This window comes from Lepidochelys kempii, chromosome 5 (genome assembly GCF_965140265.1).
Source record: "Lepidochelys kempii isolate rLepKem1 chromosome 5, rLepKem1.hap2, whole genome shotgun sequence".
NCBI classification, from domain to species: domain Eukaryota; kingdom Metazoa; phylum Chordata; order Testudines; family Cheloniidae; genus Lepidochelys; species Lepidochelys kempii.
This window is the reverse complement of record NC_133260.1, coordinates 135900260-135925334: the sequence shown is the minus strand read 5'-3', so window position 1 is coordinate 135925334 and position 25075 is coordinate 135900260. Positions and strand designations below refer to the sequence as shown.

Below are 25075 nucleotides of genomic sequence, written 5' to 3'. Positions count from 1 at the left end.
AAGGCTAGAACTTTTAAAATTGGGAAAGAAAGTTTCCCTTTGTCTGTTGCTCTCTCTGGGCAGAAGAGCCAGGCATCAGGAATGCTGTGTAAAGTTTGAACCAGATATAAAAACCATCAATCAGATCATATCTAGAACTACTTTTAACAACCCAGATATGTAAGTAAATTAGGAATGTTTAGGAAGACATGATTAGGTTTATTTCTGTTTATTTTTTAAGGCTTGTGAACTCCTCTGTGCTAACCCCAGATGCTTTTGTTTGCTTGTAACCCTTAAGCTAACCCCGAAGAAAACTATTTTGGGTGCTTAATTTTTGGAATTGCTCTTTTAAAATCTAGCAAAAGCCTAAGTTCAAGATGTATTGTCTTCCTTTTTGTTTTTAATAAAATTTACTTTTTTTAAGAACAGGATTGGATTTTTGGGGTCCTAAGAGGTTTGTGCATGTTTGATTAGCTGGTAGCAACAGCTAATTTCCTTTGTTTTCTTTCTCAGCTCTTCCCCAGGGGGAGGAGGGGGGGGATGAAAGGGCTTGAGGGTACCCTACAAGGAGGAATTCCCAAGTGCTCCTTCCTGGGTCCAAGGCGGTTTTTTGCATTTGGGTGGTGGGAGCGTTTACCAAGCCAAGGTCAGAGAAAAGCTGTAACGCTAGGAGTTTAATACAAGCCTGGAGTGGCCAGTATTAATTTTAAAAATCCTTGCAGGCCTCCACCTTCTGTACTCAAAGTGACAGAGCAGGGATTCAGCCGTGACACATTTATTGTAATATTATACCTGCCAAGATCTTCACTAGAGAAGACAGTGAGCTGGGACTCATTTCTTCCAATCCCAACTCTTCGCTACATTACAGGGATGGGAACTTACTGTATGTCTACACTGCAATTAAAAATCCCACAGCTGGCCCCTGGCAGCTGACTTGAGCTTGCAGGGCTTGGGCTTAGGGACTGTTGCAGTGTAAACATGCAGGCTTGGTCTACAGCCTGAGCCAAAATGTCTACACCATAATTAAACACCCCCTTAGCACGAGCCCCGCAAGCCCTAGTCAGCTGGCATGGGCCAGCAACAGGTTTTTAATTGCAGTGTAGACATACCCTTAAATTACAGCCCCACCTGCCAGCTGACCACTCATCAAAACCCCTTGATTTAAGACATGGGTGATTTGTGACAAAACCCACTTTGTCCAAAGGATCCATCTGTGATTAAAAAGTACTATTTTCTCTGTGCAATTCCACACAGATTTACTCTCGATCATTTTTATTTTACTTGATACAAAATATTAACATTACAAAAGTGCATATTATGTAAAATCAATCAAGGGCTATTACATTTTCTCATATGTTAATTCGTGGCCACATATAGTACATGTCTTTTTGTACATATCTTCTTCAATGTTTTCTTCTGGTCCATACTCATGCAAGTGGGAACTTGTTCCTCTTTTCCACACACTGCTCCTAACAGCTCGACGGAGCTCTGATGAAAAATATAAACACAGGTCCCTTAGACAGTCTTTGGTTAATAAATGGTAGTTATTTAAAAAAAAGAGCCAGCACTAAGGACAAACACCTTTGTGAGGAGAACAGATTAAGGGACAAGAAACTTAGTGTTTAGGCAGACTCACATTACTTATGTATTCTGAGAGAATGTCTGTTATTTCTGCAACATATCTAGAGCCAAATTCTGATTGCCTTATTCATGCAACTATTGCCATTGAAGCCACACGGACTACTTGTATGAAGAAATACTAATAACTCTGAAAGAGCATTCGGGTTAGTTAGTCTTCCAAGTTTATTATTGAGATTGTGTGGTATTTCTTTTTGTAATAGAATAGGCAAGGCTATGTGAGACTATACGAGTCCTTAAAGCTGCCAGGTTCCCAGGTTTTAATTTTTACTTTTTTGACTTACAAAACCAAGATGTGATCTCATATGCCAGACTTTGTCTTGAGTACTCGAGGCCCCATTGCTTACCTATAAAGTTTGTTACTGAAATTACTTAATTTGGTAAATTGGAGTTAAAAGGAGTAATTTTGTAAAATTCCTCATTACTCCTCAGTCCTGACCTATAATACCTCTTATCCACCTCAAAATTAGAGATACTGTAAAGGAAACTCAAACATGCCAGTATAGCCTTTTTCTTACTATCAATATAATACTGCTGCTAAGACACCTACATCACTATAGCCTCATTCAAATATATTTTCAAACTGGATCTCTGTTATTAACATCTTTCCCCTCGATATTAAACTGCAAGGTATTCAATTTATTAACCTAGAAAGACAATGCAGCTGAGTAAAAACTACAGAGCTGAATGTTCTAAATATACGGAAGGAAAGGCATGTTGTACCTTACAGATGTAAATTTCATATACAGGGTCAATTCCCACTGATAGTGCTGCAAGCATATAAGTAATGCAAAATTAGGCTCCTAGAGACAAAATACATGTTCTCATTCAGACAAAGTGAGGAAAAAGTTATCTGGATAGGCAGATTTATGATATATTGTGGGGGTACATCAGAGAACATAAATAAGACAACAGTGATCTGAACTATCAAAGTTGTGTCCATATTTCTAATGGTTATAAAAGTTTTCATCTGGCCATATTATTTAAGTGTCAGTTTCCCACTACATCACTAGATGTGGAAATAAATATGAATACAGACAGATGCTATTTTAGCTGCAGCAAAAAATTATTTGCACTGACTCTCCATGTCCAGAAGCAACCACTTACTACCTGGTTTTATTTGATGGCCTATCAAAGATAAACCTTAAAAAAATAACCTTAGTTTAAATTCTAACCATTTACCTTTAACTTTTTTATCAAACTTTTTCTGTTTCATTTTCTCTCTATTATCTTGGCGGGTTTCCCTTGCTTCTTGCAACGCTTCTTCAGTACCCCAAACTTCAAGTGAACGTTTTATTACCTATGGGATAGATCACAAGTGGATAAGCTGCTCTAGTTTAGAACAGAACTCTCTCTTACACAATTTTATTGTGTTGCCATATCCCACCATCAATCCCACTTCCACCACCTGGCTAGCTCCCTCTTTGCTTGTGACCCTTGTGATGGGGTGCACTCCAGCCGGGGAGCAGGTTCGGGGGCCACTCCACGCAGCTCCTGGAAGCCGTGGCATGGCCCCCCTCTGGCTCCTACGTGCTCCAATGGCCCCCTCCAGTGCTCCAAAAGGAGCTGCAGGGGCGGTGCCTGCAGACGGGGCAGCATGCAGAGCTGCCTGGCCGCGCCTCAGCCTAGGAGCCGGACAAGGGACATGCCGCTGCTTTCGGGAACCACTTGAGGTAAGCACTGCCCCGAGCCTGCACCCCTAAGCCTCTTCCCATGCCCCAACCCCCTGCCCCAGCCCTGATCCCACTTTCCGAACCCCTCGATCCCAGCCTGGAGTACCCTCCTGCACTCCAAACCTCTCATCCCCAGACCCACCCCAGAGCTCACCCCCCGCCCAAGCCCAGAGTCCCCTCCCGCAACCTGAACTCCTCATTTCTAGCCCCAGCTTGGAGCCCGGACCCGCCAACCAGAGCCCTCATCCCCTCCCACACCCCAACCCCTATGTGAGCATTCATGGCCCGCCATACAATTTCTATTTCCATATGTGGCCCTCAAGCCAAAAAGTTTGCCCACCCATGATGTAGAGGGTGCTAATTAGAAGGAAGCTCACCTATAAAGCCAGGAGACTGGCAACAGGGAGGAACCCTGCAGTCACTCTCCCTGTGGTAAGGGAGAAGGAAGGGGGAACAGGAATCTGTGAAGAAGGGTTTATTGAGCAGGCCTGAGAGAGATGGGTCTGATTAGGAAGGCTGGGGAAAAATGTTTAAAGCAGCATGGTAGGAAGTAGTTTAGGGAAGAGAGCAGCAGGGCTGGTGATGACCCAGACCTTAACTGCTTGATATAGGGCCCTGGAATGAAACTCAGAATAGAGGGTGGGCCTAGGTTCCCATACCATCCACTGCGGATTGGTATTGCTAAAAGCAGTGAAGGGGAAGACTGCCTGAATCACTGTGGGAGTGACATGGTCAGGGAAACATGCATGAGGACTGATGCCGATTGTACAGAGAGATTTTGAAAGACTCGTGTGGAAGGGGAAATCACAGTGTGACCTGAGAGGAGGGATGAGTAATGAAGCAGCCGTACTGTGACATCATGAGTGGGAGGAGAGCAACAACAGTGGGAGACTGGAGAGGGGGCACTGAACCTGGCGGAGCTAACCCCAGAAGTGCCAGAACGGGGTGCCACCCAGCTGTGAGTAGAGCACCCTGTGACACTCCCACCCATTAATAAAGCTTCCTTATAAAACAGAAGATAGGTTACTTTGTTTGAAATGGATTTTCATGCATGGAAAACTAGTGTTACTTATTAATTAAGGGCCTAATCCAACTCTAATTGATTTCTCATGCATACACATTTAAGAATATTAAGGCATGAATTATATTTCTAAGGGACCCAAAAACTTGATTGACCTGCTAAATAATCAGAATTGAAAGCCAGACTTTTAATTTGTGCTAATAAAAATACATAAAATACATAAAATTCCACTTTAAATTGCATTGTACTGAGGTTCTCCAACATATTTCAAGACAGTTGTTTTCTTCTAAGATATACATGTCTTTAAGCAGCTTGATATTTTTCACAGAATACTAGGGCTCGAAGAGACCTCCAAGGTCATCTAGTCCAATCCCCTGCTCAAAGCAGGACCAATCCCCAACTAAATCATCCGAGCCAAGGCTTTGGCAAGCTGGGCCTTAAAAACTTCTGAGATTCCACCACCTCCGTAGGTAACCCATTCCAGTGCTTCACCACCCTCCTAGCGAAATAGTGTTTCCTGATATCCAGGAAGGGCACACTGCTGACTCATATCCAGCTTCTTGTCTACTGTAATCCCCAGGTCCTTTCCTGCAGAACACATCCAGACACATGGGTTGCAAATGTTTTTACTCAAAGAACAGATCCATAGATATTTTGTTTTGTTTTTACTCAAAGAACATATCCATACAGGTTTTAATATCTTCATTAATGATCTGGAGAATGGCGTGGACTGAACCCTTGGCAAGTTTGCAGATGACACTAAACTGGGAGGAGTGGTAGATACGCTGGAGGGGAGGGATAGGATACAGGGGGCCCTAGACAAATTGGAGGATTGAACCTCAGCAGATTTCTTTTGGTCCAACAAGGACAAGTGCAGAGTCCTGCACATAGGACAGAAGAATCCCATGCACCACTACAGACTAGGGACTGAGTGGCTAGGCAGCAGTTCTGCAGAAAAGGACCTAGGGGTGACAGTGGACGAGAAGCTGGATATGAGTCGACAGCGTGCCCTTGTTGCCAAGAAGGCTAACGGCATTTTGGGCTGTATAAGTAGGAGCATTGCCAGCAGATCGAGGGACGTGATTGTTCCCCTCTATTTGACATTGGTGAGGCCTCATCTGGAGTACTGTGTCCAGTTTTGGGCTCCACGCTACAAGAAGGATGTGGAAAAATTGGAAAACGTCCAGCGGAGGGCAAAAAAATGATTAGGAGGCCGGAGCACATAACTTATGAGGAGAGGCAGAGGGAACTGGGATTCTTTAGTCTGCAGAAAAGAAGAATGAGGGGGGATTTGATAGCTGCTTTCTTTGAAAAAGAATATCTTTGAAAACTCGTGGCGAACCGGGGAAGTCCCGGATGACTGGAAAAAGGCTAATGTAGTGCCAATCTTTAAAAAAGGGAAGAAGGAAGATCCTGGGAACTACAGGCCAGTCAGCCTCACCTCAGTCCCTGGAAAAATCATGGAGCAGGTCCTCAAAGAATCAATCCTGAAGCACTTGCATGAGAGGAAAGTGATCAGGAACAGCCAGCATGGATTCACCAAGGGAAGGTCATGCCTGACTAATCTAATCGCCTTTTATGATGAGATTACTGGTTCTGTGGATGAAGGGAAAGCAGTGGATGTATTGTTTCTTGACTTTAGCAAAGCTTTTGACACGGTCTCCCACAGTATTCTTGTCAGCAAGTTAAGGAAGTATGGGCTGGATGAATGCACTATAAGGTGGGTAGAAAGCTGGCTAAATTGTCGGGCTCAACGGGTAGTGATCAATGGCTCCATGTCTAGTTGGCAGCCGGTATCAAGTGGAGTGCCCCAAGGGTCGGTCCTGGGGCCGGTTTTATTCAATATCTTCATAAATGATCTGGAGGATGGTGTGGATTGCACTCTCAGCAAATTTGCGGATGATACTAAACTGGGAGGAGTGGTAGATACGCTGGAGGGGAGGGATAGGATACAGAAGGACCTAGACCAATTGGAAGATTGGGCCAAAAGGAATCTGATGAGGTTCAATAAGGATAAGTGCAGGGTCCTGCACTTAGGACGGAAGAACCCAATGCACAGCTACAGACTAGGGACCGAATGGCTAGGCAGCAGTTCTGCAGAAAAGGACCTAGGGGTGACAGTGGACGAGAAGCTGGATATGAGTCAGCAGTGTGCCCTTGTTGCCAAGAAGGCCAATGGCATTTTGGGATGTATAAGTAGGGGCATAGCGAGCAGATCGAGGGACGTGATCGTTCCCCTCTATTCGACATTGGTGAGGCCTCATCTGGAGTACTGTGTGCAGTTTTGGGCCCCACACTTCAAGAAGGATGTGGATAAATTGGAGAGAGTCCAGCGAAGGGCAACAAAAATGATTAGGGGTCTGGAACACATGAGTTATGAGGAGAGGCTGAGGGAGCTGGGATTGTTTAGCCTGCAGAAGAGAAGAATGAGGGGGGATTTGATAGCTGCTTTCAACTACCTGAAAGGGGGTTCCAAAGAGGATGGCTCTAGACTGTTCTCAATGGTAGCAGATGACAGAACGAGGAGTAATGGTCTCAAGTTGCAGTGGGGGAGGTTTAGATTGGATATTAGGAAAAACTTTTTCACTAAGAGGGTGGTGAAACACTGGAATGCGTTACCTAGGGAGGTGGTAGAATCTCCTTCCTTAGAGGTTTTTAAGGTCAGGCTTGACAAAGCCCTGGCTGGGATGATTTAACTGGGAATTGGTCCTGCTTCGAGCAGGGGGTTGGACTAGATGACCTTCTGGGGTCCCTTCCAACCCTGATATTCTATGATTCTATGATTCTATGCTTTCAACTATCTGAAAGGGGGTTCCAAAGAGGATGGATCTAGACTGTTCTTAGTGGTAGCAGATGACAGAACAAAGAGCAATGGTCTCAAGTTGCAGTGGGGGAGGTTTAGGTTGGATATTAGGAAAAACTTTTTCACTAGGAGGGTGGTGAAGCACTGGAATGGTTTACCTGGAGAGGAGGTGGAATCTCCTTCCTTAGAGGTTTTTAAGGTCAGGCTTGACAAAGCCCTCGCTGGGATGATTTAGTTGGGGATTGGTCCGGCTTTGAGCAGGGGGTTGGACTAGATGACCTCCTAAGGTCTCTTCCAACCTTGATATTCTGTGATTCTGTGTCACTAAAGAAAAGTTATTTTTTCCTCTGCATCATACTAGTTCTCTCAGTTTTGTTATCACTAAAGAACTTCCTTACTGTATAGGAGAAACTCAGCCTTTCCCGTTTATTTCAGGGACAACTGAAATTCTATCACATGTACTGTACCATTTATTTAAATGGTACAGATTCTGGGTTCAGTACCACAATGATTAAATTATGGATGGTAGTGGTAATGTCATGAAAATGCAAAAAAAGGACCATATATTTTGAAAAATTTACAAACATTTTCATACCTGTAATTTTAAGTAAAGCTTCATGTCACCCCACTGTGAATTATGAGGGTTTTTCTTCAAAATGAATTTGAGCACCGGTTCTCTCTTATCTAAGTCACAGTCTTTAAGAAGGTACTCTTCCTTTGCCTCAGTCCTTGTTATAAGCTTATGCTTACCTTCAACATCTCTGGAACAGATTTTTTTTTTTAAAAGAGACAGGTGAAAAGCATTATGTAACAGGCTAATATTAAAGTCCAGTTATGTACTGTACAATGCACCTTATACCCCTACTGTAATGTGGGCCTTGATCTTGCAAACTCAGGCATGTGAGTAGTCCTCCTAAACTCCAGTATCAACCCAGTAGTTTAGACACCCTCTGGTGGTTGTTTGTTTGTTTGGGGGGGAAGCACAGAGAACAGGATCCTACCAGGATCATCTCAAAGTTTCTACCTCAATTCTACCACAGGTTTTTCCTACAAGAGGGGATAACTGGATACTATATTTTCAAATCTTCATTGTTTCAGATACAAATTATACAGCCAAAGCAGTTTCCAAATGCAAGACATTTGGCATGCACAAGGAATAATAAAATAAAGCAAAAGGTTTAATTAAAAAAAAAGTTCATTTTTTATTGGCTAAGTAATGAGACAATTTGAACATTCTGGTCACACAAGGTCCTAGTGAGCATCTGAAACAAATTTATTTCACCTGTCTTGATCCAAAGTATCACCTGAATCTCTTTATCATATGCCCAAATGATTACATAAATGAAATCCTTATCAGAGAGATCATTTAAATATATTCCTCAATTTGCTACAAATTTATAGATATAGTGAAATTTTAAAAATTGCCATATGTCAGTGGAAAAAAACAGTGGATTCAGTCAGGTGACGTCTACAAGATCCAATAAATAACCATATCAAGAACTAATTATTCAATATTCAATTTTCAAAATTTAAAAGGCATACTTAGGGCTAACTCAGCTGATCATCCCCATCACAGATATACTCCAATTTACAGAAGCTATAAAAAGTCTTGTTTAATTTGACTATTTAAATAGCTGAACACTTTCTACCACAGTGTTTTTTTAAAAATAGATCCTTATATGGCTAATCTGTTATTTACTAATTTCACTTCTTTGAACATATGTAATAATCTTGATGGGATAATAATCTCCATTACCATATTTAAACAATGCAATATGAATGCTGGAAAGCAAAGAGACTATACATTTCTAACATACTATGTATTTTTTTCACATCTTGCACTAAGAAGCATGTGTGATAGATGTCGTTCTTTTGCTTTAAAACACAAAGTTATTCAATTCTATTCATATAATTTTTTAACTGACAATATCTTATTCAATAACATTCCTCTGATAAAAAGAAAAGGAGTACTTGTGGCACCTTAGAGACTAACCAATTTATTAGAGCATAAGCTTTCGTGAGCTACAGCTCACTTCCTCAGATGCATATCGTGGAAACTGCAGCAGGCTTTATATATACACAGAGAATATGAAACAATACCTACTCCCACCCCACTGTCCTGCTGGTAATAGCTTATCTAAAGTGATCATCAGGTGGGCCATTTCTAGCACAAATCCAGGTTTTCTCACCCTCCACCCCCCCACACAAATTCACTCTCCTGCTGGTGATAGCCCATCCAAAGTGACAACTCTTTACACAATGTGCATGACAATCAAGTTGGGCTATTTCCTGCACAAATCCAGGTTTTCTCACATCCCCCCCACCCCCATACACACACAAACTCACTCTCCTGCTGGTAATAGCTCATCCAAACTGACCACTCTTCAACTTTAAATCCAAGTTAAACCAGAACATCTTGGGGGGGGGGGGGGGGGGGGTAGGAAAAAACAAGAGGAAACAGGCTACCTTGCATAATGACTTAGCCACTCCCAGTCTCTATTTAAGCCTAAATTAATAGTATCCAATTTGCAAATGAATTCCAATTCAGCAGTTTCTCGCTGGAGTCTGGATTTGAAGTTTTTTTGTTTTAAGATAGCGACCTTCATGTCTGTGATTGCGTGACCAGAGAGATTGCGAGAAACTGCTGAATTGGAATTGGGCCACAGCAATGGTTCCCTCAACCCACCCAGCAATATTGTTAACCTATCCAACTATACTCTCAGCCCAGCAGAAGCAGCTGTTCTATCTCGGGGCCTCTCCTTCTGCCCCTCCACCCCCACGAACACGATACAGTTCTGTGGTGACCTAGAATCCTATTTTCGACGTCTCCGACTCAAGGAATATTTCCAAAATACCTCTGAACAGCATACTAATCCACAGAGTTCTCCCTACCAACACTACAGAAAGAGGGATTCTAGGTGGACTCCTCCTGAAGGTCGAAACAGCAGACTGGACTTCTACATAGAGTGCTTCCGCCGACGTGCACGGGCTGAAATTGTGGAAAAGCAGCATCACTTGCCCCATAACCTCAGCCATGCGGAACGCAATGCCATCCACAGCCTCAGAAACAACTCTGACATCATAATAAAAAAGGCTGACAAAGGAGGTGCTGTTGTCATCATGAATAGGTCGGAATATGAACAAGAGGCTGCTCGGCAGCTCTCCAACACCACTTTCTACAAGCCATTACCCTCTGATCCCACTGAGAGTTACCAAAAGCAACTACAGCATTTGCTCAAGAAACTTCCTGAAAAAGCACAAGATCAAATCCGCACAGACACACCCCTGGAACCCCGACCTGGGATATTCTATCTACTACCCAAGATCCATAAACCTGGAAATCCTGGGCGCCCCATCATCTCAGGCATTGGCACCCTGACAGCAGGATTGTCTGGCTATGTAGACTCCCTCCTCAGGCCCTACGCTACCAGCACTCCCAGCTACCTTCGAGACACCAATGACTTCCTGAGGAAACTTCAATCCATCGGTGATCTTCCTGATAACACCATCCTGGCCACTATGGATGTAGAAGCCCTCTACACCAACATTCCACACAAAGATGGACTACAAGCCGTCAAGAACACTATCCCCGATAATGTCACGGCTAACCTAGTGGCTGAACTTTGTGACTTTGTCCTTACCCATAACTACTTCACATTTGGGGACAATGTATACCTTCAGATCAGCGGCACTGCTATGGGTACCCGCATGGCCCCACAGTATGCCAACATTTTTATGGCTGATTTAGAACAACGCTTCCTCAGCTCTCGTCCCCTAAAGCCCCTACTCTACTTGCGCTATATTGATGACATCTTCATCATCTGGACCCATGGAAAAGAAGCCCTTGAGGAATTCCACCATGATTTCAACAATTTCCATCCCACCACCAACCTCAGCCTGGTCCAGTCCACACAAGAGATCCACTTCCTGGACACTACAGTGCTAATAAACAATGGTCACATAAACACCACCCTATACCGGAAACCTACTGACCGCTATTCCTACCTGCATGCCTCCAGCTTTCACCCTGACCACACCACACGATCCATCGTCTACAGCCAAGCTCTGCGATACAACCGCATTTGCTCCAACCCCTCAGACAGAGACAAACACCTACAAGATCTCTGTCAAGCTTTCTTACAACTACAATACCCACCTGCAGAAGTAAAGAAACAGATTGATAGAGCCAGAAGAGTTCCCAGAAGTTACCTACTACAGGACAGGCCTAACAAAGAAAATAACAGAACGCCGCTAGCCGTCACCTTCAGCCCCCAACTAAAACCCCTCCAACGCATTATTAAGGATCTACAACCTATCCTAAGGGATGACCCAACACTCTCACAAATCTTGGGAGACAGGCCAGTCCTTGCCTACAGACAGCCCCGCAACCTGAAGCAAATACTCACCAACAACCACATACCACACAACAGAACCACTAACCCAGGAACTTATCCTTGCAACAAAGCCCGTTGCCAATTGTGCCCACATATCTATTCAGGGGACACCATCACAGGGCCTAATAACATCAGCCACACTATCAGAGGCTCGTTCACCTGCACATCCACCAATGTGATATATGCCATCATGTGCCCCTCTGCCATATACAATTGGTCAAACTGGACAGTCTCTACGTAAAAGAATAAATGGACACAAATCAGATGTCAAGAATTATAACATTCATAAACCAGTCGGAGAACACTTCAATCTCTCTGGTCACGCAATCACAGACATGAAGGTCGCTATCTTAAAACAAAAAAACTTCAAATCCAGACTCCAGCGAGAAACTGCTGAATTGGAATTCATTTGCAAATTGGATACTATTAATTTAGGCTTAAATAGAGACTGGGAGTGGCTAAGTCATTATGCAAGGTAGCCTGTTTCCTCTTGTTTTTTCCTACCCCCCCCCCCCCCAGATGTTCTGGTTTAACTTGGATTTAAAGTTGAAGAGTGGTCAGTTTGGATGAGCTATTACCAGCAGGAGAGTGAGTTTGTGTGTGTATGGGGGTGGGGGGGATGTGAGAAAACCTGGATTTGTGCAGGAAATAGCCCAACTTGATTGTCATGCACATTGTGTAAAGAGTTGTCACTTTGGATGGGCTATCACCAGCAGGAGAGTGAATTTGTGTGGGGGGGTGGAGGGTGAGAAAACCTGGATTTGTGCTAGAAATGGCCCACCTGATGATCACTTTAGATAAGCTATTACCAGCAGGACAGTGGGGTGGGAGTAGGTATTGTTTCATATTCTCTGTGTATATATAAAGCCTGCTGCAGTTTCCACGATATGCATCTGAGGAAGTGAGCTGTAGCTCACGAAAGCTTATGCTCTAATAAATTGGTTAGTCTCTAAGGTGCCACAAGTACTCCTTTTCTTTTTGCGAATACAGACTAACATGGCTGTTACTCTGATTCCTCTGATAGCTCTTTAATGTAAATGTGTTTTTACAACAGAACTGTATTAATCATTAACATCAACTTCTGATTCTAGTAAAATAATAGTTAATTTAATATATTTACCAAACTGTTTTTGCCCATTATTTACAATACCTGCAATTATCGCATGTTGCCCAATCAAAGTGCTGCATGAGATATGAGTCCATGAATTGTTTGCCACATTCTTCACAAATAAGGTAATCAAATTCTAGTACAGGTCCTAATGGAAGGGAACAAATAATTTTAGTTAGGTAAAGTATATGGGCTTGATCTTACTAGGGCTTAACATTAATTTACAATGTGGCTTTTATATCGTATATTTAACATGCACTATTCATGTTTTCCCTTCTGAAGAGTTTTCTAAAATTCTGTAGTACAAACTAAGGCTATGATATTGCAATCGGATCCTTGCAGCTGGACCTCTGTCTGTCTGGAGTCCCATTTTATCTTTATCTGAAGCCATTTTATCTTTCAAAATAACAAGTAACAGATCTTAAGAATAAAAGTTCTAAAAAGGAGTTCTCTGATTTCAGCATTTGAAGCGCATGCATGTGTGCACGTGCACACACTCACAGCTTGCAAGAAGGAGTTCTGATTTAGATTGTTACAGATAGGGCAGATATGGGAAGTGTTCCCTTAACACGGCACCAGGTTAGAGTGGAAAAACAAAGTTAACTATACTTTCAATACATTTCTATTTGCTTCAGACCAAATGAAGAGCTTTAGATTTTAGATTTTTTTTTAAACCCTAAAACTGTTGACAGTTAAGCATTTCTAATTATAGACTTAGATCTACAGCAGACCTAACCTAGCAAAAATTAAATGTTATCCCAATTTGCATTTTATACTGGAAAGTGTAGGCGTTCAGCATGTCTCAAAATAAAATTTTAGCATTAGGCTGTGTAATTATTAGAGCAGACTTCCACTAATTAGTAACAGTATAAAGCTATTTTTATTAGGACAATAATACAATGAAGTTACCAGTGGTTGAACAGCAATGGTGGAAGTGTAGATGCCCTTACCCCACTTATTAAAATTTTACATATTGGAGCATCTGGGGCAGCACGACTGACGGCTGAGATTCAGTGGCAAAGCCCCGTACATGATTACTTGCCCTGCAGCGGATTCAGAATGGAATGAAGCAAGAAGAGACAAAGGAAGCAGTTGGTTTTGCTGGAGGTTTTTATTCATTAATTTAGATGTGGGGATGGAAAAAATGTAGGTAGGGCTCATGGACATGCATGGGATCCTCCCCAGAAAAGTGTGGGGAAATGATGCAATCTGGAAGCATTTTAAGAGCCAAGAAAATAGCACCTGTCCCACCCTTCTTCACTTTTGTCATTTAGTTTCATTCCCCACCCCAGTTAGCCTACCTTCTATCAGGTGACTTGGCCCTTCCCTATTGCTTCTGCCACTTCCTCATGCCTGAATCCATCATTCTTGAGACAGCACCCTTTCTGTGACTGACAAGAAGTGCTGTTAATTGTGTAATGGTACACAATGCTGACTTCACTCCTAAGCAAGCACCCCCACAAGTATCAACTGCTAGAATGGGACTACAGGACAGCATGGATCAGATCCTCTGCTGTTATAAATTGGTACAGCCCCATTGTTGATTAATATATGCTGGTTAGTATATAAATATCATTGATATTATGTATTATCTGCACCATATATATATTAGTATGCAAGAAGCACCAATAACATTAAGCACAAATACTGTAACAGTGATATTACCTAAACTGGCCTAAACCATAATCCTGTTAATTTATTTAAGTATCCCATAACACCTTGCATTAGCTGAAGTAAACCTTGGCTTGAGTAGATAGGAAAATTGTCAGTATCTGGACATACAATTATTTACTCACAGCAGCAGGAAAGGAGTTACCCACACAAACTTAAGAGGTGTCTTTATGCCTCTTAGTACCTGGAATGCATACACTCAGAACAAAAGATAAAAGGCTACACCATGGTACCAGAAACAAACAAGGTAGAAAGCTAAATTAAATTAATTAAATCCAGTTTCAAATAATGTATATGGTACCTTTTGTGACATGTCATTCCATATTCTTTATGAAAATATGCTTATGATGTGACTATGACATAAATATACTTTATGCAATATGGCTCATGTGAGATATCATTGGAAAGGTTATGATTTATTGAATGTGATTATGCTATTTGTATGAAGGTACCATTTCTGTATCTGAAATTAGGAACATTGACTATGTATCTGTATTTCAACTACACTACTTTGAGTGACACCCACTGCGAACACTTCAGGCACAACAATAGAAAAGCCAGTCAGGGTGGATGGCCCATCAACAAGGACAATGGACTGTAAAAGAGCTTAGTTTTTCTGTGAACGTGTGGGTCAGCCTGTGAAGAATGGCTACAAGGGCCCTACAGAGTCAGGTGGTCTTGTCACCTGATGCTAAAACATTACCTGGGACTTCTTGTAACTTTCCACTGTAAGGAAAGGGGGGTCAAACTAGGAAACAAAGGACTCCTGCCATATGCAAATCCTATTTAAGGGTGGGGAGTGAGGTAATCCAGGTAGTCAGTTCTCCCCTGCTACCCGACCCGAGATGACTGCTGGAAACAACTAAGACTGAACTGGGGGAAAAGAACTGGGCCCAGGCTGGAAGGGCATCTGGCCTGTGAAGAATATTATTAGAACCACACTGAGGGTGAGAACTTACATGTAATCAGTTTCTTTAGTGTATTAAGCTTAGTTTGCATGCTCTGTTTTATTTTTTTAGTAATCTGCCTTGTTCTGTCTGCTACCACCTTGACTACTTAAAATATACCTGTTATAGTTAATACATTTATTTCTGGTTTATAATATAACCCAGTATATGCGATTTCTAACAGGATGTGTGCACGAGAAATTGTGCATACCCTCTTCCAGATTGAAGAAAGAGGCGAATATAATATATCTTTGGGTCTGTACTGCAAGGAAGGTGGACATCCGCATGCTGGCACAAGTCCCTTAAACGGAGTCTTCCCAGAGCAGATCTGCAGCTGGGTGTGGCCCTGCCTGTGTGTGTGTGTGTGTGTGTGTGTTAGAGGAGGTTTTAAGTGCCTGGCTCAGCAAGACAGGTAAAAGAGGGCCCATGCTAGCAGAACAGGTAGACTCAGTGGTATCTCAGCACATCAGGTGACTTCCCAAGGGGTCCAACCCATCACACCTTTTACTGAGCAACAATTTAGAGTGTAAAAGTACTACTTTAGCGCTGTAACTTTAGGACGCATCCCTACATAAGGAGAATGTAATATTGCTGCACCAATCTGCTCTTTGGAGACTGCCATTGTATAGAACTGGTTTCCTGTACCGTATTAATTAAGCCTGTCTGGTGGCTATTTGGTCTCAAGTATATTTCTTAACAAAATAACAAACCCAAGTGTGGTCAAGCAATTGACTGTACAGTTTATCAACACCACTGAAATCAATGCAGATGTTGAATTACACCAGTTAAGGATCTGGTTCAGTGTGTTCAGATCTTTTATACAGTAGGGGACTGTTGCATCAGTATTTGTTACTAGAGAATGAGGAATCTGAATATACTCGGTAAAAACTGTTAGTGCCCAGAAAAGTGTAGACTGTGGCTATTCTATTACTTAGGGTCCTCACCTTCCCCCATCAGACATTTATTTATCTTAAATTAAGAGTTTGTCTGGTTAATTATTGAAAAATACATGACCATTTTCACTAACAACAACATAAGGACATATAAGCAGCCACATTTTTTACACAAATGTATTTCAGGTTTCTCTGAAGCCGTTGCTGACTTTTCATAATTCCTGTTCAGCTAGCGTGCCACAAAATGGAGCAGCTTATTCATTTTACTAGTGTGTTCATATTAACTATAAATGACCAATATAGCCATTTTCTGCAAAACGAATCATGTTTTACCTGGCTGATGCACAATTTTCTCAACCTTGTGTTCCTCCTCTTCCTCCTCTTCCAGAAAGAACCCTCCCCCTGTGTCAATTATCTTTGGAGGTGCTTTAACTTTAGCACTTCCTGAAAAAACAAACAAGAGAAGTCAGCATATTTAAAGGCTAAAAGAATTGCATGCATCAATGTAAATGAAAAATTATTTGCAAAAACTAATTTACAAAATGTGACCTTCACATCCAACATTCATGAGCTAGCATGGAGATCTTTCTGCTTTCAAAATACACTCTCAGTACTACTCATAGATCTAGGAGACCGGGAGATGCAGGGTACGCGGAGAACCATTCAACTCCGAGGGCAGGTTTCTAATAATTGAAAGTAATTCATTTATTGTACAAAGGAAAATATACATGCATAGGTTGCACTATGTTTGTTACTGCAGAGCAAGGAAAGCAACAAAAGAACCAAACTTGGTGGAAGACTGTTCTTGAAAGCCATACCTAAGGCTAAGCTTATGGCATGGAGGTCACGAATTCCATGATTTCCAGAGATCTGTGACATTTTCCACTTCTGCCCTCCCCCTCATCTCCCAGCCACCGGAGGGACCCAAGAGCTCCGAACCACCAACCCTGCAGCTCTGAGCCACCACAGGTGGCAAGGGTTCCTTGCTGCTGAGTCCCCATGGACAGCAGTTGCCGTCAGGGTGGATTTGATTTAAATCACTAGTCAGGAAGACTCTATTTAATCATGGATTTCTACATGAAAGTGCATTCTTGTTGATTGTTATAACCTTAATACATATTCTTCACAACTCAGAGATAGATGTAGGTTTCATTTTTAGGAGGTACATACTACACATTTTTAAAGTGATTTATTCTGAAAACTTTTCAGATTAGCTTTACAGCTATATCCGAAAATGAATGATTGTTTGGTTATTTCATTTACCAAAGATAAATAAAGCAGATACTTATGAAGTCATTGGGAGGTGAACGATCTCTAATTCAACAGGTTAATCATTAATATTTTCTTGCATGCTGGATTAGGAGGAGAACATCACCAGACAGACATTTACATTGTTTTATTTAACTAAAACAACAACGTTATGTATTCTGGATATCTTTTTAAACAGCAAACATAATATTTCAACAAAACAAGCATATGAAATTTGAATTTAGTTAAAAGAAAAGGAGTACATGTGGCACCTTAGAGACTAACCAATTTATTTGAGCATAAGTGAGCTGTAGCTCACGAAAGCTTATGCTCAAATAAATTGGTTAGTCTCTAAGGTGCCACAAGTACTCCTTTTCTTTTTGCGAATACAGACTAACACGGCTGTTACTCTGAAACCTGAATTTAGTTAAACATTCAAGTTTTTTTTAAATCAGGTTTGTTTTTGTAAAAATTCTTTTTAACTAAAATAGTTAAATGAAATATTAAAAAAAAAATTTAATTGATTATGTCAGCCAGGTCAACATGTGAAACTTAAAATATTGGCTTCTGCAGCTAACTCAGTCATCTTCACCTTCATTTTCCTGTTTGTTCATAATCTGGAAAAGAAAAACAAGCTTTCCTGCTTTTTCAGGTCCCAAATGATTTCTCAATTTAGAATGAATTAGTCCAAAGGAAGAAAATATTTTTCTACACCAGCAAAAGAAGCTATTGCTATTAAAAGTGAGATCATCACTTCAACAGTCTCTGAATCCAAGTGCTTAAGTGACTTCCACCTGTTCACTGCTGTGACTTTCTTTAAAAGATCATCAGCAAACATATGGTTCACCCTTAGCTCTGAAGTTAGCATTATGGAGGGATCGTTGCTGGATGTCCATGTCATAGCCAACTCCTCTTCTTCAGCAGTTAAGGTTTGATCCTGGTACCAAGTATTGAGAATATTTGCAAGAAAATGAGCTGGAGACAGTGCTTGTCCCATTTGTTTTTTAAATTCTTGTAATTTAACTCTGTCATTGCAGATTTCTCTTTTTAAGATCTCACTCGGTTCCTTCCAAATTTCAACAGCATCAGCAATAAAACAGCTATTTCCCTGCATTTTGTTCGAGGCTACAGAAGTAGGCTTCAGAGTACTCAGCATGTGTTCAACATTTCTCTTAAGCCCAATGTTGAGCACTTTGGCTGTGACAGGGCCACCTATTTTTGCATGATTTTGTTCACAAACTGTCATCAGATTAGGCCAGTTCTTGATATAGTGCTTAAAACAGTCCACTACTGAGTTCCATCGCACGTCTTGTGGGACACTTAGCTTGGTTCCTTCCACTTTTTTCAGAGCAGCTGCTGCAAAATGGTTGTTACGGACGTATTTTGCAATTTCAACATTAGCCTTTATTTGTGGAACACTGAAGTCTTTGGCTAGGAGGTACATCAAATGAGCAATGCAACCGTATGTTATTAGCTTGGGACTCTCTTCACTCTCTTCTTTCTTCTGATCTTGGATACATTTGCAGCATTGTCTAGTACACAGCTTGGTTTCAGACATTTGAATTTTTTTTCCACAGTTTGTTATAGCTTTTATTGCTACTTCTTGGTGCATTTCCTGATATAGCAATTGTTTCTGTAAGGAAGACATTCTCTTCTTCTGTTGTCACACAAGCACATACAACTGGATCATTGTGGACATTGCTCCACCAATCAAGACCTGTTGCACACTGCTCAATTTCTCTTTCATACACAGGAATTTGCCTGCGACATCTGCTCCGCTGGGTAGACTGTATCCTGGTGTTAATGACTGAACCATGTTAATGAAGAGTGGGTTCTCAATCATACGGAAAGGAAAGGAGAATTTGTTGCATAAACAAACCGGGCAATTTTTTCATCAATTACCTCTTTTCGTAATCTGCTGGTTCTTATCACAAACTTATCTATGGTTGTTTCTAGATGATGGAGATTTTGTTTTCTTTCTGCTACAGGTGATACACTGTAGCTATGTGACATACATGATGTGACTGAAACACTGTCATTGGCAGATAACTCTGAAACTATAGAAAATGATGGTGATCTTGAAGGTGGATAGTCTTCAGAATCCTGTATGTTGAGGATGGATTCTCCTAAACAAAATAAGTCAGTGCAGTTAATTATTATTACAATACTGCTCATTTAGTATTACTCATTGCATTCACTAACACTCAGCAGTGCTTTAAAGGTGAAATTGTAAAAGGAAGATCTGACGATTTCACCTATTTATTTTTTATCACAGCTGCATCTGAAATGACAGCACCATAGAGTAACTATATTTTTTGCTCAAACATGAGAATTTAAGAATAGTTCAGAACGAAGACAGGCAGTCCTTAAGAAAGAAGTATGAAATAAAAGTTTACCAACCTGAAGATCCTGCATGTTCAGACATGTTCCTTTCATCATCTTCAATGCAGCTTCCTCCTGAGAAGGAACACTTCTCACAATGTTGTTTCATTTGGGCAACCAGGCCTTTTGCGTTTCTTTGTTGCACTGTTTGTATGCATGCCTGTTTTACCCACAGGTAGAGGAACTTCATTAAAATATTCCCAAACTGGGTCTCTTTTGCGGCCTGCTGCCATTGTAGGTATTTCCCTTCTAGTGAGAGAATGGTATGGTAGATCTCAAATCAATGAAGGCTACACTCAGAAAGACCTCAAGACTGCTGGAATATACTGCCCAAACAGTTTCACTTTTGTTTCTACTGCCTGTCCCTCCCTTCTCACATTTATCTCCAGACTTCTTCTCCTTGTCCAGATCTATTCCGCCCACTACAATCTTCTATTCATTGAACTTTTTGAAACTTTGCATTTTGAGAGAGAGGTAAGAGGTGTACACAAATTTGCAGAGGGACAATAGCAGGGGCTGGCAAACTTTTTGGCCTGAGGGCCACATCGGGTTTCCAAAATTGTATGGAGGGCCGGTTAGGAGGCTGTGTGTCCCCAAACAGCCAAGCATGGCCCAGCCCCCGCCTCCTGACCCCCCACCCCCGTTTTCTCGCCCCGACAGATCCCCCAGGACTCCTGCCTCATACAACCCCCGGTCCCCTGATGGCCCCCCCAGGACTCCTACCCCATCCACCAGCCCCTGCTCCTGTCCTCTGACCGCCCCCGGAACCCCTGCCCCTGACTGCCCCCCACTGCCCCATCCAACCCTCCCCCTCCTGACTGCCCCCCTGGGACCCCTGCTCCCATTCAACCCCCCATTCCCTGCTCTCTTACTGCCCCGACCCCTACCCCCACCCCACACCCACTCCCCTGCCCTCTATCCAACACCCTCTTATTGGATCACATTAAAGAAGTTCTGTATTAAAATCACAGATGAGTTTGATTCCCCATAGTTTAAATTCTAGGGTATTACTAATTAAAAGGTCTCTTGGTTTTTGGTACTGTTTCTCTCCCTTTGTGTGTGAAACTTGCAAGCTGCTAATTGTGTTAGTACATTCTAAGACAGAGTCTGTTCTCAAAGCAATTCTTTGTAACAACCACCACTCACACAGAGAGAGACTCGAAGCAATACTCTGTAACAACAGAAGCAGCACCCAGAGACTCCCCGCCCTTTTGTTGTATTCATCTAGCTTTATTAACAATTGTGATTAAAATAGAGATAGAGGATGTATGTATGTGGATGGATGCTTGGTGTGGATAATAACTGAACGATCAGGGAGGTGCCAGCCTAAGAATGCAGCGTCCATCGGCTGAAGAAGGCGTCAAGTGGAAATAACCAGAGGACCCCCAGAGGGCAGACTGGAATCCACCCAACAGCCTCAAGAATGGGAGAACCAAAGAACAAGATAACATCTGGCAGCACGAAGCCGTCAGGAATGTGACATCTGCTGATTGATTCAGCAACAGCATGATGAAGCAATTCCCATAGACTGACATAGGAAGAAATTCCTATAAAAATGGATTCTAGAAAGTGAGAACTTTGGGGTCTGATTCTGCAAACCAACTTCCAGGAGCATCAGATGTGCATCTGACGAGGCCCTGCTCCCTCCTCGTGTCCAGGCCACCTGGCCAGCGGCTTGGCATGAGCAACTCTAAGGCTGGTAACTATGATAACAACCTTGCAGAACGTGCGTATGTGTGTGTTTGTATGAATGAATATGTGAATAAATATGAAATTGAATGGAATGTTATAGCTATAACTAACTGCTTACTATGATTCTTTCTGTATTCACAGTAAATGTGGCATTTTGCCTTTTCCCCTTTCGTAAGATCCTGCTGGTTTTTATTTTATTGGTATAACACTCTTGCCGCGCTGCCTGGAGCACCGGTGGCTGGCAGCACTACAGCCACGCCGGCCAGAGCACCAGGTCAGGCTGTGGCTCTGCAACTGCGCTGGCCAGCCACCCAAAGCGTTGCGCCGGCGGCGTGCTGAGACTGCGGGGGAGGGGCCGGGGACTAGCCTCCTGGGCCAGGAGCTCAGGGGCCAGGCAGGAGGGTTCCGCGGGCCAGATCTGGATATATTGTCTTATACTATAGAATTACAATTTATAATCCCTATTCCATGATGAGATATCTTTGAGCTATAATGTATCTTAATTAAAACTATGTTTAGATAGGATTTTTTTGATAAAATGCTTTTGGAGTCAAAAACCTATTTAAATAAAAAAAATCTGATTTTTTTTTTTTTTAAATTATAGCAGCAGGGCTAGGGTTCTCATACTCCATCAGCCCCATTTTGTCACTGTTATTTTTAGTAAAAGTCCAGGACAGGTCAAGGGCTTCTGTGAATTTTTCTTTATTGCCCACGACCAGTCCCTGACTTTTACTAAAAATAACCGTGACAAAATCTTAACCTTAGCTATACCTAATGCCTGTGATGCATAGGTCCAGAGATTATAAAGTGCATGCTTTTACCCAAATTAAATGAAACAAACAGAGAAGTGTGTATTAGAAAGCAGAAATCTAATAAAGCATTTTTCTATACTTGGGAGCCAGAGTGCAAAAGCTTTAGTACAAGATGAAGCTGAAAAGCCTTTTGAAAGAAATCAGTTCTGCAGCAAAATAAATGTACATTGAACTATGTGATCGTATAAGACTTAACATTTACCAGATGGACTTTTCCTATTTGTCAACTATATAACAGAAAACCCATGAAGTTTATAAAGCACAAGTTGCCAAAACAAATGAATGTTTGGGCTTTTTAAAAAACATACAAACAAAAAAACAACAACAAACCGGACACCTTTGCTCTCCAAAACATCTTAAGTTAGTGTAAATAATGCCTGTAAATTCTTGTTGTATTCTGTGATCCAAATAAAAAGATAATGCTAAATATATTTTAAATGACATGGTAAACTCATATTTCTAAAGTATTTTCACAAACAGGAAAAAACAGATTAAGAAAGGTTCATAGAATGAGCATGAATAATCAGTTTTATCCACGCTCAGCCATAACAAGATAATAATTTGTATTCATTTTTCTAGTTTTAATCAATTAAATTTTCAGTTGTAAACATTACTTTCTTAGAAGCCTAAACGCTCGTTGCCCTGCCAACTTTGGCTTTTTCCATTTGGCAACCATGCATATTTCCCATCCCATGATTCACTGCTTCTTAGAATACAAGCCAATATAACTCAGTACTACTAACATCTATATCGGCTGGCTTTAACTGGCTTTAACTTGGTTTTAACATAAGAACGGCCAGACTGGGTCAGACCAAAGGTCCACCTAGCCCAGTATCGTCCGCTGACAATGGCCAGTGCCAGGTGCCCCAGAGGGAATGAGCAGAACAGGGGATCACCAGGTGTGATTCATCAAGTTTTGTTTAACACAACACTACACGATGCACTATCTTGTTATTCTGGGCAGGCCCCAGACCTTCCAGCCTGCCTGCGCCCTCTAGCTCGGCGTGGAGACGACCAGGGTGGAGCAAGGCAGGCGGGAGCCCGCCGGGGGCTGCGCAGTGGCGAGTCACCAGTTGCAGGTCACACAGCCCCAGGGCTGCTCTGGAGGACCGAGGCGCACGCCGGGTGAGGCGCGCTGCCGTGGGCCAGGACCGCCGGCACGAGGACAGGCTGGCCCGCAGCCCGCGCAGCCCGGGAACAGGCCAAGAAGCGGTCACGGGTCGGAGCAAACCTTGGCTGGGGGCGGCCGGGTAGGGGCGGGCGGCCAACCGGGCCTGGCGCAGCATCAGCGCCCGCTGGCGATTCCGCTCGATCTTCGCCCGCATGGCTGCAGAGAGGGGGGGCGCCGCCCCCGCGGGCCCAGCGCCCTCCATGGCCGGCGACCTACAGCCGGGGAGGGGGAGACGTCAGCGCTTGCCCCAGCCCCCCACCCGGCCCTCCCCGGGGGGCCGCCTCACCCCACGGCCCCCGCCCCCCCACCCGGCCCCCGCCCCTCCCCAGGGGGCCGCCTCACCCCACGGCCCCCGCCCCCCACCGGGCCCCCGATCCTCCCCAGGGGGCCGCCTCACCCCACGGCCCCCGCCCCCCACCGGGCCCCCGATCCTCCCCAGGGGGCCGCCTCACCCCACGGCCCCCGCCCCTCCCCGGGGGGCCGCCCCCCCCCCGGCCCCCGCCCCTCCCCAGGGGGCCGCCTCCCCCACAGCCCCCGCCCCTCCCCAGGGGGCCGCCTCACCCCACGGCCCCCGCCCCTCCCCAGGGGGCCGCCTCCCCCACAGTCCCCGCCCCTCCCCAGGGGGCCGCCTCCCCCACAGCCCCCGCCCCTCCCCAGGGGGCCGCCTCACCCCACGGCCCCAGCCCCCCACCCGGCCCCCGCCCCTCCCCGGGCGGCCGCCTCACCCCACGGCCCCAGCCCCCCACCCGGCCCCCGCCCCTCCCCGGGCGGCCGCCTCACCCCACGGCCCCAGCCCCCCACCCGGCCCCCGCCCCTCCCCGGGGGGCCGCCTCACCCCACAGCCCCCGACCCTCCCCGGGGGGCCGCCTCACCCCACGGACCCCGCCCCTCCCCGGGGGGCCGCCTCACCCCACGGCCCCAGCCCCCCACCCGGCCCCCGCCCCTCCCCGGGGGGCCGCCTCACCCCACAGCCCCCGACCCTCCCCGGGGGGCCGCCTCACCCCACGGACCCCGCCCCTCCCCGGGGGGCCGCCTCACCCCACGGCCCCAGCCCCCCACCCGGCCCCCGCCCCTCCCCGGGGGGCCGCCTCACCCCACGGCCCCCGACCCTCCCCGGGGGGCCGCCCCCCCACCCGGCCCACGCCCCTCCCCGGGGGGCCGCCTCACCCCACGGACCCCGCCCGGCCCATGCCCCCATTGCCGGGGCCGCCCCTCCCTCCAGAGTCCCCGCCCCACGGCGCTCGACGCGCGCATCACCTGGGGGGGGGGGCCGCGCACCCCCCGGGCTCAGGCCGCGGCCAACAAACGGCACAGTCCGCACGGCGGCCGGCGGGCGCCTGCGCATGCGCCAAGAGAAGGGGGGCGGGGCAGGGCCCGGCGCGCGGCGTCCCTCCGCGCTCGGCTGCGTCTCCTCAGGCGGCGCCTCCTGCCCGCCCCCGCCGGAGACCTGTCCCCGCCTCCCGCCCTGCCCCCCCACCTCCCGGGGAGACCCCCCCCGCCTCCTCCCCCACACCGCGCAGAGAGACCCCCCCTCCTCCCGCCCGCCCGCCCCCCCCGTGGGGACACCGCCCACCCCCCCACCTCCCGGGGAGACCCCCCTCCCCTCTCCCCCCCACCCCCCCACATCTCCCGGGGAGACCCCC

At 44.8% G+C, this 25075-nt stretch overlaps 1 protein-coding gene across 6 annotated transcripts; it reads right to left on the bottom strand.

Annotated features, from left to right (window-relative positions):
- Positions 1-1234: 1234 nt before the first annotated feature.
- XPA (XPA, DNA damage recognition and repair factor) lies at positions 1235-24765 on the bottom strand. 6 transcript variants are annotated; one of them, XR_012159189.1, is made up of 8 exons: positions 24693-24765; positions 23493-23646; positions 16461-16571; positions 12659-12764; positions 7710-7875; positions 2800-2917; positions 2341-2420; positions 1380-1467 (listed from the first exon to the last, which is right to left on the bottom strand). XR_012159189.1 is itself a non-coding variant. In XM_073346040.1 (7 exons), exons 2-7 carry the CDS (start codon positions 23632-23634, stop codon positions 1319-1321), a joined length of 792 nt encoding a protein of 263 aa, XP_073202141.1. In that variant the 5' UTR covers positions 23635-23644; positions 24690-24765; the 3' UTR covers positions 1235-1318. The 6 variants fall into 6 exon arrangements, 5 of the variants coding, with proteins under 5 accessions (XP_073202141.1, XP_073202137.1, XP_073202138.1 ...); XM_073346040.1 differs by lacking the exon at positions 2341-2420 and having other exon boundaries at positions 1235-1467; positions 23493-23644; positions 24690-24765; XM_073346036.1 differs by lacking the exon at positions 2341-2420 and having other exon boundaries at positions 1235-1467; positions 24694-24760.
- Between the last annotated feature and the right edge of the window lie 310 nt (positions 24766-25075).

Coding starts and splice junctions, on each gene's coding strand:
- XPA (XM_073346040.1), bottom strand. CDS start 23,634: ATGGAGGGCGCTGGGCCCGCGGGGGCGGCGCCCCCCCTCTCTGCAGCC. Junction 7,876..12,658: donor GCAACATGCGATAATTGCAG/GTATTGTAAATA, acceptor AATCTGTTCCAG/AGATGTTGAAGGTAAGCATA. Junction 1,468..2,799: donor GTTTGATAAAAAAGTTAAAG/GTAAATGGTTAG, acceptor ATTTTTCATCAG/AGCTCCGTCGAGCTGTTAGG.